The sequence below is a fragment of the Ochotona curzoniae genome, unplaced genomic scaffold, assembly GCF_017591425.1.
Source record: "Ochotona curzoniae isolate NIBS_2020 unplaced genomic scaffold, NIBS_Ocur_1.0 contig_1, whole genome shotgun sequence".
Lineage (NCBI taxonomy): Eukaryota > Metazoa > Chordata > Mammalia > Lagomorpha > Ochotonidae > Ochotona > Ochotona curzoniae.
The window spans coordinates 43,902,272-43,916,584 of NW_024464918.1; the positions used below are offsets into that span (position 1 = coordinate 43,902,272).

General features: G+C 37.7%; 1 protein-coding gene across 1 annotated transcript in view; it reads left to right on the top strand.

The window, feature by feature from the left end:
- HTR4 (5-hydroxytryptamine receptor 4) overlaps positions 1-14,313 on the top strand; it is a 105,449-nt gene that overhangs the window by 73,395 nt on the left and 17,741 nt on the right. Inside the window, exon 6 of the mRNA XM_040977063.1 lies at positions 6,506-6,659. Coding sequence (XP_040832997.1) covers positions 6,506-6,659 — 154 coding nt within the window. The remainder of the gene's footprint in view (positions 1-6,505; positions 6,660-14,313) is intronic.

Below are 14,313 nucleotides of genomic sequence, written 5' to 3' on the forward strand. Positions count from 1 at the left end.
TGCCGTGCCTTTTCAACTTTTGATCAAATTCCCTGCTAATGTGCTTGGGAAAGCAGCAGAAAGTGACCCAAATGCTTAGGCCCCTGCCACTCACATGGGAGATCCAGAAGAAGCTCCTGGCTCCTAGCTTTGTACTGGCTCAGACTCAGCCATAACTACAGAAGCAAGATTGATTGATCTTTCTCTCTCTCTTGCTCTGTTTCACTGTTTCTCACTAATTCTGTCTTTCAAAACAATTTTTTAAAGATTTTGTTTATTTTTATTGGAATGGCAAATAGACAGAGAGGAGGAGAGACAGAGAGGAAGATCTTCCATCTGTTGAGTCACTCCCCAAGCAGCTGTAATGGCTGATGCTGAGCAATCTGAAGCCAGGAGCCTGGAACCTCTTCCTGGTCTCCTGCTCAGGTGCAGGGCCCCAAGGCTTTGAACTATCCTTGACTGTTTTTCCAGGCCGCAAGCAGAGACCTGGATGGGAAGCAAAGCTGCTGGCATATGGACCAACACTCATATGGGATCTCAGTGCATACAAGGCAAGGACTTTAGTCACTAGGCTACCGTGCTGGGCCCTTCAAAACAACAAATCTTTTCTTTTTCGTTTTTTTTTTTTAATTTTTTTTTATTGTTAATAACATTGTATTATGTGATACAGTTTTATAGGTGCTTGGATTTCCCCCACTCCTCCCACAACCCTCCCCCCATGGGGCATAACCACAGTTCAAGTTCAGTTGAGATTCCTTCATTGCAAGCACACACCCAGCATTGAGTCCAGCATCTTATTGTCCTGATAACATTCAACGGCTTCTTGGGGAGGCCTTCCCTGGTCTGAAGGCAAAGCTAACAGAGTAAAATCCCGAACAGTTAAAAGCCCCAACAAAACGCCAGCAACAATATATAGTGTTATGGAATTGATTGACATAGTATTGAGTAAACAATATGTTAAAAATAATGCAAGTTCAATTTTTCGAAACACATGTGTTGAGACAGTATCAATAACAGGATCGAAAAACAAATCTTTTCAAACAAAAAACTTCCAAGACAGTGGTTCTCCAAGTATGGTCCTCAGTGCAACATCATCACTTGGGAACATAGCAGAATTACAAAATTTTGAGGCCCACTCCAGGCTTAACAACAGGTGCATTTTAATAAATTCTCCAGGTGATTCTGGTACAAAATAAGATTTGAGAAAACTGATGTTAGACTTGTCCTAGCCTGTCTTTCCAGGCTTACTTCTTGTACTTTCTCACAAACACCCTACAATATGGAACCTTTTGTATCCTTTTGTGTTTCTATGACTGGGTGGATATATAGTGTGGATATGTGTTTCAAATATGCAATTTTCTTCTCTGGGACTTCATGCTGTCTAACAGCTTTCTCTGTCTCTACCATCCTTAGCAGTCTCTGAAATCCAACTTAAACAACATTTATTAGAGAAAGCCTATTAACATCCTTAAAGGGTCACAAGATATTTCACATCTCCAAAACTTGGTAGTACATTTTATATTTCATTTTGCTTTTTTAAAAAAAACTATCTGAGAGACAGAAAGATACAATGACTGTGACTGGACAGGGGATACGGCAGTGAACAAGTTAAACAACTGTTCTTTTGGATTTTATGGTCAAAGGTAGATTTCCCCCATCTTTTGTCCTGGATCATATGCTCTTGGAGAGGGAACAAATGTTTTCTCCTTCTCAGTATTTCTTAGGTTGTGTTATGTTATGGTCGGCAGTGTCTAAAATAATGCAATTGTTTCTTCTTATCCATGAAGGATTCAGTATAATGCTGTGTTCCCATTGTGGCACTCTTTTCTCAAGAAGTGATGACACATCATAGCAGATACAGAGGAAATGGAGCTCTTCTATGAGTAAAAATCAGATCAAATAAACCAGCAGTTCTCAGTCTCAGCACTGTTAACCTAGGAGACCATATAATTCCTCAGTGAGTGGAGCTGCCTTATTCAATGTAGAGTTTAGTGGCACCCTTAACCACTTGATGCCAGTAGCATCAGCCTCCTGGTTATGACCAAAACAAACAAACAATAAATAAATAAAACAAAAAGCCAGGAATTCTGTATCAAACTAGGGGGTAAAACTTAGTTATAAAAAGAAATCTAGTTTAGAGGAAACTTACTTAAAGTCAGGATATTTGTGAGTGTAGGATTGTGATCGGACTTAGTGAATCCATAGTCCTGGACAAATTGAAGCAGGCCTGAGTGTGCACTTCATTTTAGAGAGGATTTGGGGATTTCATAATTCTGAGCACCCTGCAAGTCCTAAGGCTCAGTATTTTTGTGTTTTGACTATTTCTAAAGTAGCTTCTAGAGAATTAAAATAAATCCCTTGGGATTTGGAAGCAGTAGCAGTGTGAAGTGATAGTGATAAAGTGAGTGTCCTGATCTTTGAATAACACTGTCAGGACCTGATGCCAGCTCATCTCTAACCACTTGTAAGAACTTGGCCAAATCCCCAGCTCTTCTTGGTTCTCTCTTCATTTGTGAAATGGATGACTTTATAGAATTCATTTCTCAAAATTAATTGCAAATACTATGTAATATAATACAAATTATAGATATTGGCATGTAATTCAGAATGGAGTAGAGACTGTAAGATTCACAATATCAATTTGACTTTCTGTGTTCATGATTCTTAGCAGTCATAAATTACCTCATTTTTTCAATAATTACTCATATTTTTAGATTTTTTAATGAAAAAAATAGCAACAATGACAGAAACAATAGTTTTATTATGAACTGCCCTTTCAGTGCCTGTAAAATATTAACAGGCAAAATTGCTAAGGAAATTTGCAAGTTCTTTGGCGGTCAGACAAAGGACACTGGTTGAGTTAATAATATTAATCAGTCAAGTTATTATTATGCCAAGAAAGAGTTTCAAACTGAAGATTATGTAGAGACAATATTTAAGTAAAGCATATACACAGCTAGGATAGTTTTTGAGTCATAGCCTTACTACCACCATTTGCTAACTTAATATAAATTAAAATAAAATAATACTTTTCTGATTTAAATATTTTTAAGGTTTATTTTTATTTGAAATACAGAGAGGAGAAACAGGTCTTCCATCTGCTGGCTAACACTGCAAATGGCTGCCGTTGCTGTAGCTGAGCTGATCTGAAGCCAGGAGGCAGGAGCTTCTTCCATGTCTCCTATATGGATGCATCTGCTACTTTCCCAGGCTGTAAGGGAGAGCTGGATTGGAAGTGAAGCATCCAGGACTCAAACAGGCACTCATTTGGAATTCCAGCACTATAAGCCAAGGCTTAACCTACCATGTCACAGTGCCAGCCCCATCTTCTTTTACATATTCTGATTTTAAAGGACATAAGTGTACTGCATTCAGCTCACCATATTAATATTTTAGAGCTGTCATAATAAAGTTATGCTTGGCCTGGGTTAACAGATATGTGTTATTTGACAGTTCTAGAACTAGGAGATTGAAACCAAGGTGTCAGCATAGAAATCCTTCCTCAGAATACTTCAGGGAAAGAATTCTTTGTTACCTTTTCCTGAGTTGCTGATTTGATGACAGTATTTGGTGTTTGGATATAGATGCCTAATCCCGGTTCTCTGTCTTCATATAGCCGTGTTTCCTCTGTGCACTTGTGTACCTGTTTCTGGAGACCTTATTTTAATTTGATTATTTTCTGTAAAATGTTTCTGTATAGATTTCCTTCCAAATCTTTGGAAGAGTGGGATGACAGTTCAACCTATAATGCCAGCTTAAGCAACAGGGAATGTATGGGAGAGATATGAGGTGGGTTATTTAATTGAAGAAAGGGCTGAAGGATAAGATGTGAAAGGTAAAAACATCTCTCCCAAAGAGTGAAGGAGTGAGAGTTGAACTCCAGTAGTCCAGGGGCTAGTGCTGGAGTCAAGGGACTTTCACTGACCTCCTGCCCTTTATTATCAGGTGTTCAGAGTCCCAGGAGAGGATCTGATGGAGTCCTGCCTTGGGCAGAGAGTCAGAATCCTGTCATTTACTTTTCCATTAATTCTGTGGCAACAGAGAAGACATTATTTCCAAAGGAGTTGGGATGCTATACTAAGGGAAATGAGACAAGATTAAAATTGGTTTAAAAAAAATCTACCCTTTAAGTAGAAAATGAGGAAAGGATCAGATTTCTTTTTTTAAAAAAAAAAATGTACAGGGACTCTCTGGTTTAAGCTAAAAATAGCATTTCAAAATTCATTTAGCGCATTTATTTTACTGGTCATCACAATATACTGACAATACCAGTCTTTTGCCCTTGTGCTTGAGGAGCTGACTGGGAGCTAGGGCTTATTGCTGCCGTCCAGCATCACAGGGGACTCTCCTACCACATAACCCGAGCCAAGGAAAAGATCCAAATGCAGAATTCAAAGTGTGGTCTTTTCTGGGTGCTACCTATTACTTTTGTGCCATCAAAATTGAAAATGACCTAAGTGGAATCATCAAAAGTCAGGACCATTTTCTGACTTTTCATCCACTTCAAATTCACCATTCATTGTGTTAATAAACCTCTCATGCTGATTGGTATTCTGAGAAGTTTGCCAATGTGATGTAATTTTCTTATAAACCAAGAAGAGAAAATATCAGCTGATCGTGATTCTTTCCATTACTGAACCATCTTCAGCAGCACTTTGCCACCATGTCAGTTTTGTAGACGGAGAAAGTGAATTCCTGAGCAAGTGCTCTCCCACCCGCTTCGTCTGTTGTTTCTTGCGCTCTGACCCAGGTCAGGACAATTTACCCTCTAAAAGAAAATGAGTAAAGGAAGACTCAACAGTCACACCAAGCTTACTGGCACAGTGTGATTGGATGTTCCTTTATGCTTTGGGAGAAGCATATCCTCCTCCCAGCTTCTGAGGTACCCACTTCTTAAATTCCACCACTGGGTTCTCCTTCTCATTTTACTCCCTTTGCCAACCCAGCCCATCTTCTCTTTAAAGAGTATAACCGTTGTAGGCCTGGTGCAATAGCCTAGTGGTTAAAGTCTTTACTTTGCATGGACCAGAATCCCTTATGGGTGCTGTTTCATATCCTGGTGGCCTTGGTTCCAATCAGACTCCTTACTTGTAGCCTGGACAAGCAGTCAAGGACAGCCCAAAGTCTTGGGACCCTGCATCTGCATGGGAGACCTGGAAAAGGCTCCAGACTCAGATCAGCTAATCTCTGACTGTTTCTGCTGCTTGGGGAGTTAGTTAATCAGCAGAGGGAAGATCTTCCTCTCTGTCTCTCCTCCTCAATGTATATCTGACTTTCCAATAAAAATAAATAAATCTTTAACAAAAAGAGTATAACTGCTGTTATATTGCTTATGACTTGAATTAGGAAAAGAGATAGGAAAATTAACAAAGTGAATAAAATGAGGGCTATGAGGGAATGACTTATCATTTAGTATAAAATCTTAAAGAACAGACTTCGCCCTAAGGCTTTTCCCGAAGATAAATAGCTCACAGACCTTCTTTCCATGCCATGCCTGGGAGTGGAAGAATGATCCCCAAAGCTAGAAAAATCTGCAGTAGGGAGTTAGGAGGAAAGCTGGTGCTGCAGGCAGAGTGTGAACTCAGGAAGGGGTAACTAGTGATGGCCATGAAAGAGATCGGTACCTGGTGAGGGGGATCAGAGCCTGGTAAATGAGGACGGGGTGTAGACATGGAATGATGGAACAAGAAATACTTAAAATTTTACTTTCTTGACATTAGAGACAAAACTAACTAGTCTGTGCTAGATGTGTACATGTCAATTCTGTTCATGACTATGGACACACAGACACAAAAATCCCATGGCTCCACTTAACTTAAGGAGGTCGGAAAATACATAAGCCTGGAGTGAGGAAACGGGAAGTGTTTGGCAAACAACAATAATAATTCTTGCTGGTCAAAATGCAGTCTCCAGGGCACTCCTCACAGGACACTCCTCAGGACACCCTTGAAATGTCAGATGCAGAAAGAAGCGAAATTTCTGGATCACAGTTAAGGAACATGGGCCTGGAGTAGGGATCCAGAAGGGAGCAGGTCTGAGACAAAATTGTTGGATCTCAGGTATAGGCACATGCTTGAGTGATATCCAGCAGTAAGGAAGGAAATACAGAGATTGGGCATGGAGGCCCAAAAGCAGGATAGAAGCTGCTGGACACCCTTTGGTGTGTTGAGCTCTGAGAGGTGAAGAGGGATGTGGGATTCACTGACTTTAGGCAGTGATTTTCAGCATGCTCCAAAGTATATGTTTGTATTAACAGATACTCATTAGCCAGTATAACAAATTATTGTGTAATTGCTTTTTTTCTTTCCTCTGTTCTTTTTCTCTTCCTTTCCTTTCGCTGCTTCATGATCTCCCTTTTTATTTGTCATTATTCTGCATTTCCTTCTTCATGTATATTCTGTTCTTTCCCCTCTGCTGCTTCTTTATTTTTCCTCTCTCTTACTCCCTCTCTCACACCTGCTTTCTCCCTTCTCTCTCCCTTCCCTTCCTGCTTGCCACGGCCCCACCTGCTCTCTTCTCTCTCCAGGTATTATGCCATCTGCTGCCAGCCTTTGGTCTATAGGAACAAGATGACCCCTCTGCGCATTGCGTTGATGTTGGGAGGCTGCTGGGTCATCCCCATGTTTATCTCTTTTCTCCCTATTATGCAAGGCTGGAATAACATTGGCATAATTGATTTGGTGAGTATCCAGGCAGACACTACTTGTTTGTTGTGTGATCCACATCGCTTGGTTCTAAGTAAACAGACAGTATTAACTTGGGAAGGTATGTTCAGAAGTAGCTCAGCAGTGGTCTGAGTGACAGTGTTTAATGCCTACTGACAGGGAGCTTTCCCTTCACTGCTGTCTTCACAGACAGACTTGGGGCATTCATGTCCACCTCTGCATTGTCCAGTTATACCATGGGTCCTTCTAAGTTGCTTTCCTCTTCTTCTACCACCCCTAGGTGATATCTGATCCCTCCAGCCTGTTTACAGTAAGAACCCTATTAGTCAGGTTTAGTCGGAATCCTTCTTTACCCTGACATTTCCTCGTAATAATTTATTTCCCATCCACTCTCTATGCTCCTTGGCCATAAATTCCCACATGCCTGTGCAATGTTTAGAACTGAGCCCAATCTTTCTCCAACACTGCAGAGCTCCATACAGTGATTTCATTAACTAATTGTGAGTTTTAAATAAAATCTGCCTTACTGCTTTGACAAATGTCATGAATTTTTTTTTCTGTAACATTATTGTATACTGCATAGCATGCTGTATGCTTTACATATGATCTTGATGGCATCCTTTTTGAAATTCTATAATTATTTCTTGTTCCCTGTGAGAAAAGCCAGCCTCCTAATTTTAAATAGCTTAACCAGTGACACAGAGCTAGCAAGGCTGGCATTCAAAGGTTAGCAGTAATATGCTTGTGGCCTGGAATGTGTCATGTAACCCAAGAGATCTTCATTCTGTTTCTCTCTGAGAGTCTGTAAAGTCTGCATTGACCCAGAAAAAGTATGAATGGAGGTTTCCAGATGTGATGGAATTCCTGGGCCAGGAGTTAGGAGAACCAGTTCCTGAGGCCAGCACCGTCTACCGCATTTTTAAAAGGATGCAATAGCAAGTTCCATTAGTCCTCAGGGAGGAGTGTCTCCCATGGATGTGGGAGGGTTTACCAACTCCAATGTATTGACTTTCCTGAAAAAGAACAAGTAGAATGTATGTATATGTGTGTGCACTCACAAAATAGAGAGACATTTTTATAAGGTTTTTATATGGATTTATAAGGAGGTTGACAGTTCTCAAGATCTGCCATCTGCAAGATGGATGCCAATGCTTTGAATAAACTAGGAAAACATCAGTGTCCCAAATTCTGGCAGAAAAGTAACAAAAATTTTCTCTTCTACTCAGCCTTCTTTTTCTATTCAAGCCTTTGATGGACTGGATGAGAAGAGTATTCAAAATATAGTATTGTGAAGGGTAATAAGCTTTACTTTGATTAAATGTTAATTTCATAAAAAAATATCATCACTGACATACCCATAATAATTTTCAGTCAAATGACTGATTACCCTTTGGCCCTAGTCTAGTTGACATATAATTGTCTCATCCTTGCCTAGACAATCTTCAACAGTCCTCTAGCTCTTATGAACCAATGTTATGAAATAGCATATATATATATGTATATATATAATCATGTATATATATAATCATGTATATATATATATACATATATGTATATATATAAAATCTGGATCCCTTATTTTCACAGAAAGTTGTCAGGTAGTCACTTCAAAATTAGTCTCAGGATCCTTTTACATGCATCTGGAGATTGGGGAGGAGAGATTGAGAATGAGCTCTGGACCAATAGAAGCAGAAGGAGAGAGCACTATCCTGGCCTCTCTCTACCACTTCCTCACCCTTAGTCCTCCCGCTTCCCTTGTGAAGCAAAGGAGACATTCAAACTTGGCTGGATAAAAATTTGTTTGTGATATGTCAGAACAAGAATTCCATGGACTTGTAAAAGAATGCTGCAGATAGAAGAGTGAAGTAGAAGGGAACTTATACATGGAGATTCTGTGGATATTGATGCATATCCCACATTCAGACTATTAGTTTGATTATTTTTAGTGGAAGTCAAGTCATAATCATTGGCCATTATTATTTGTTTACATTGTTATTGTTCATAGTCCACAGTTCTTACTGTTGAATGCTTACGTAAAATGCAGTATGCCTACAATGTATCAACCCCATGTCAGTTTATATCCCTATGAACAGCACTTAGGCTTCGTCACAACTCTGTGAAGTCGGTCCTGTTCTTGTCCTCACTTTATAAATCAGTGGGGTTATGAGGTGATATCATTGGCAGGAAGCAATGGTGAATCAATCTGAGCCCAGATTTTCTCTACCCTGGAGTTTTGCTTTTAATTTTTGTACTAAACTTACTCTTTAAAGGAGGGGGTCTTCTTTATTTTAATGCATTGGGAACTTTCTATGAGGACTCGGCATTCTTATCTTCTGATGTAGAATTCCCAAGGGAGATAACCTAGAAATTTTAGTTTACTAAACTAACAAGATAGAAGCATCCTCCGTGTGCTTCACCTTGATTAGGTGGCTCATTATTTTAAACAGTGAAAGAACCAATGAAAATATAGAATGCATGAGAAGGTAGAGCATTGCTTTAATTGAATTCAACTAGGAATATACTCATCAACTCATATATGAGATGTTTTATGTACAACATGTATGCCTCCAAATGGTAGAAATTCCTAAAAATATTGATACTTAAGGCTAAGGAAATTACAAAAAATTGAGCAAAGTGATGAATTCACAAATGATAGAATCATGAAAACTGAAAATCCACTCTGTAGTCTGTACATACATACATTGTATGTATGTAAACCTGCACATTATACAATTAGAGACGGTGTCCAGGACTGGAACCCAAGAAAGTTCTTTCCTTGTGGACTCATGTGTGTTCTTAAAGCTGAACTTGCTGGAAATGCTCTCCTTCATCCCACATTTAACAGAGCAGAAGCCACACCAAAAAATTTCAGTTATTAATATAATGTTTAAGAAACCCCTATAAATTTTGAATTCAAATGTTTTATAATAGTGTACATACTATTTTTTAACTGTGTCCCTAGCATTAGATTCTAGTTAATGATATTTTAATCACCATTGTCATTTTTATAAAGAATATATTAAACTGTTCAATTTTTTAAATAAAAGATATGTTTAATTTATTCGAAAGGTAGAGTGAGCTAGAAAGAAGAGACAGAGATCATCCTCCTGCTAGTTCATGCCTAAAATGGCAACTGCAGTCAAATATTTGAACCATGATCTGCTGCCTTCTCAGGTACATTAACAGGCAGCTGGAGTGGACATGGAACAGCTGGAACTCAAAATTGGAGCTCCAAGTGGGATGCCAGAGTCACAAGTGTGGGTTAACCTGTGCTAGTTCTTCGCATGTTTTAATTCCGTCAAATCAACATGGTATCGCTATGTTTAATATTCATTTTGTGAAGGAAATCTTACTGTTTCAAAATCAAAACTCACAGTAGCTGACCTATTCATTCATTTCCTTATTCCAAAGACATATTAATTGAATACCCATTAATGTTCTGTAGGTACATTGAGAAATCAAGGTTGTAAGAAATTCTAAGTCTTACTATATTTAAAACCAAGTGAAAACTATGTTCCAAGAGCTACTCCAAGTGTTTGAAATGTATTATTAAGCCGAGACAACAGTGACCCATATCCTTAAACAAGTTCTATTTTAGGAGACAAAGGCAGAGGATATGATGTGATAAAAATGAGAAGATATTTCGGATATTAGGAATATAATAAATAGTGTGACAAAAATAATATGATGTCCTTGAAGATTCTATATGAAATAGAGTATTAAAGTAGACTTTAATGAAAATAAGACATTTGAGGAAAGGCTTTTAGAAGATGAGGAGTGAGGCTTGTAGATACTTTGGAGAAGAATATACCAGATAGAAGGAATACTTAGTGCCAGGATCCTAAAGCAGGATATGCTTACAGGTCAAGGGGAGTAGTGTATCCTTTGCAGAATAAATGGAGAAGCCAAAAAGTAGGAGAAGAACTAAGAAAAATTAAGGAGAAAGATGAGGACATTGTTGGTTTTGTTTTGTTTTACTTTAAGTGATAAGGAGAGATTGCAGGATATTGAGTAAATGGGTGATAGGACATATATTTTGAAAATATCTTTGTACTCTCTTTTATTAATAAAAGGGAGATAATAAGGGAGTCTTTTGAAGTAGACTGAGGGCTAAGATACAGTGGTGCTCCAATCTCAATGATAGCATTGGAGACAGTGGTTGAAAATCTGGATGCATTTTAAAGAATCAATCAGTAGGATTTACTGAAGTCTTAAAAGAGGAGCATGATAGAAAAAAATTAAAAGAAAAATAAGAAAAGCAGAAGGGAGAGTAAAGTTCTTAAAACTGTATATATGAAATGCATGAAATTTATTCCTTTTTATAAATAATTTTGTAATCACTGAAGATTTTGGCTAGGACATCTCAAAAGTTGGAAAGAATTTTCATCAGTTTGTGTGGAGAATTCTGTGTGGAATAGGACTTACAGTATGGGAAGAACCAAATGATTAATTTGGGCAATGCAAATTTGAGTTACCTACTAGATAAGCAAGTGGGGATGTCAAATAAGTAGTTTGTGGTCAAATTATAACGGGTGATCCTCCTGCAAATAAGTAAAACATAGGATATTCTCAGAGGTTAGTTGCCGTTAGAAGTTGTATGGCTAAATGAGATGCCCTGAAGAATAAAGGTAGATGGAGTGGAGAAGAGGTGTAAGAATTGAAGAGCCCTTAATACAGGGTTGGAAGGAAGGGCTGGCTAGCATAGGCAGAATATGGCTTTGGAGGCAACATATTATAAAGAAGGAAGGAATTATGCTCTTGGTATGATTGGAATGATCATATCCATGACAATTAAAATTGAATAAAATGTATAAATAAAACAAAAATATGAAAATAAAGTAAAATTCTGTTAGATATTAGAACATAACCAGGATAGTAACCATGATTCTAAGCACAAAAAGAAGTTTTTTTTTTTTTTTTTGAAGTATTCCTTGACTCATGGATAGAGCAATTGAATACAAAACAAATCTTGGACTTGTAACTGTCTCTCTGAACTAGAATAGTTTGGAGTTTGAAAATATAAATATACTTGGGACTTGAGCTACTAAGTCTGAACCTAAAATACAGCATGCAGGTCTTCTTGACTTCCCATATGGATGCAGTAGCCCAAGGACTTGGATTATCCTCTGCATCTTTCCCAGGCCATAACCAGAGAGTTGGGTTGGAGGTAGAGCAGCTGGGACTCAAACCAGCAACCATATTGGGATGCCAGTGCTGCAGATGGAGGATTAGACTGCTCTGCCATCATGTTAGCTCTGGAATTATAGTTTTAAATATTGAAACATTTCAACTTAGAATTCAATATCTAGTGAATGTATTCTTCAGAAATTAAAGCAATCTAAATATTCGAGAGTGAAGGTAAACTAAGATACTTTTATCCAAATAAAAACTAATGGAAATTTGCTGCTGCGGAAATACTACTTTATGCAGGATTTTCAGGCAGAAAAAAAAAAACAAACACAGATGGAAACACCACACAGCAGTTAAGGGTGGTACAAAGACCTGGAATTGATCAATACATGGGCAATGTAACAAAATACTGACTGTTCCAACAATATGTTACATTTGGTGGGTTTTACAATATGTGTAGATTTAGAATATATGAAAACAATATCATAAAAAGCTCAAATGTGGTAGTTAAATGAGGATTAGGTATTTAAGATATTTGCACTGCCAACAAAATAATGACTAACTATATAACAGTCTGAAACAACTTCTGGCATCTAAAATAAATGTTTAACCAATAGAACCCAACGTGGTAGCCTAGTGACTAAAGTCCTCACCTTACATGTGCTAGAATCTCTTGTGGGCACAGATTTTTGTTCCAGCTGCTCCAATTCCCATCCAGCTCCCTGCTTGTGGCCTAGAAAAACAGTCAAGGACAGCACAAAGCCTTGAGATCCTGCATTCATATGGGAGACCTGGAAGAGGCTCCAGGCTCCTGTCTCCAAACTGGCTCAGCTCTGGTCATTGTGGCCACTTGGTGAATGAACCAGTGGGTGGAAGATCTTTCTTTCTCTCCTTCTCTCTGTAGATCTGCCTTTCCAATGAAAATAAATGCATCTTTTTAATAAAAATGTATAACCAATAAGCTAATGGAGGAAGAAATAGTATTATAAAAATTGATTCTAAAAAAAAGCAATAAGAGGAAAAACAGAATCAAAAAAGTTAGAAAATAGTAACATAGTAAATGTAAATTTATGTCAATCTGTTGTAGTCTAGTAAAATATTAAATGACATAATCCTCCATAGACAAGATGCTAAAAGACAGAGATTGTCAGATTGAATCAAAACAAAATGCAAATATACACTACTTGTAAGAGAGGCCCACTAAATACAAAATAACTTAAAGTTTTAAAACCATGGGAAAAAGAGATGTCTGTACTAATAATCAAAGGAAAGCTGGTGAAGTTCTCCTATTGTAAATGATAAAAGAAAATTTAAGGCAAAGTATTATTTCCCAAGATGGTTTTTTAAAAAAAATATATTTATTTGAAAACTAAATAGAAAGAGCCAGAAAGAGAGGGGGAGACACAGACACTAAGAGAAAGATCTTCCATTCCCTAGTCTATTTCCCAGATGGCTGTCATCATGCTATGGCTGGGTCCAGCCACAGTCAGGACCTGACCTGGCACTTGGATATGCATGGATATGCATTACTGCGGGCAGTTGAACCCACTGCACCACAACACTGGAGAAACACCTAAACACTGACAGTACCAATTGTTGGTGAGGATATGGAGTAGCTAATTCTCCTACCCTGGTGGTGGGAATGAACCATTTGACTCTATCTGCTAAGTTGAATGGCACAGCAATTTAAATAATTTTTAGTAATAGATTTTAACAGTAGATTTGGTAATGAACTTGTATATTATATTCATAAGTTTCATTCAAAATATCAAAACTGACTTACACATCTACCGGTGATAGAATGAATGATAATTGTGGTTTATTCCTATAGTTTCACTAAAATGAAAAAAAAATTACTGGTACATGCAATAATATGAGCAATAGAATATGAAATTAAAGAGTATTCAAATAGTATATGCTTTTTATTCTGATATGAAGTTGAAAACAAATTATTCTGTAGTGATACTGATTAGTGGCTACTTTGGGCATAATGATTAGCAGGGTCATTCGGGAGGCTGTTGAATGCTGATAATATTCTATAATTTGAACAGTGATTACACACATGTATCTAATTTGTGATAATTCATCCATTTGCATATACGTTTAATATTTATGAACTTTATACATATTTCACTTCAATAAAATGTTCTTCCAAAAGGAAGGAAGATAGGTAGATGGCTCAGGTATGTCAGTGGAGCAGATAGATGATTCAAAATGAGAACTGAACTTGGCAATGATGAAGCCATTGATATCTTGACCAAAGCAGTTTCAATGGAGTGATTTGGGATGAACACCTTACTGGAATGAGTTCAGGAGATACTGAGAGAAGTGTAAGTTGAGAAAGTGAGTATTGCCCACATGCTGGTAATGCCCAACTTTCATTAGGTTGCAGGATCCCTCATGATTTTGTCCTATTTAATTTTATTCTGTTCACTGTGATTCTAAAATATTTATCTTTTCTGTTTTTCAAGCCCCGAGTCCCTTCTTGGCTTCTACTCTATAGTTAATACTTTGAATGTATTATCTACATGAAAAAAAT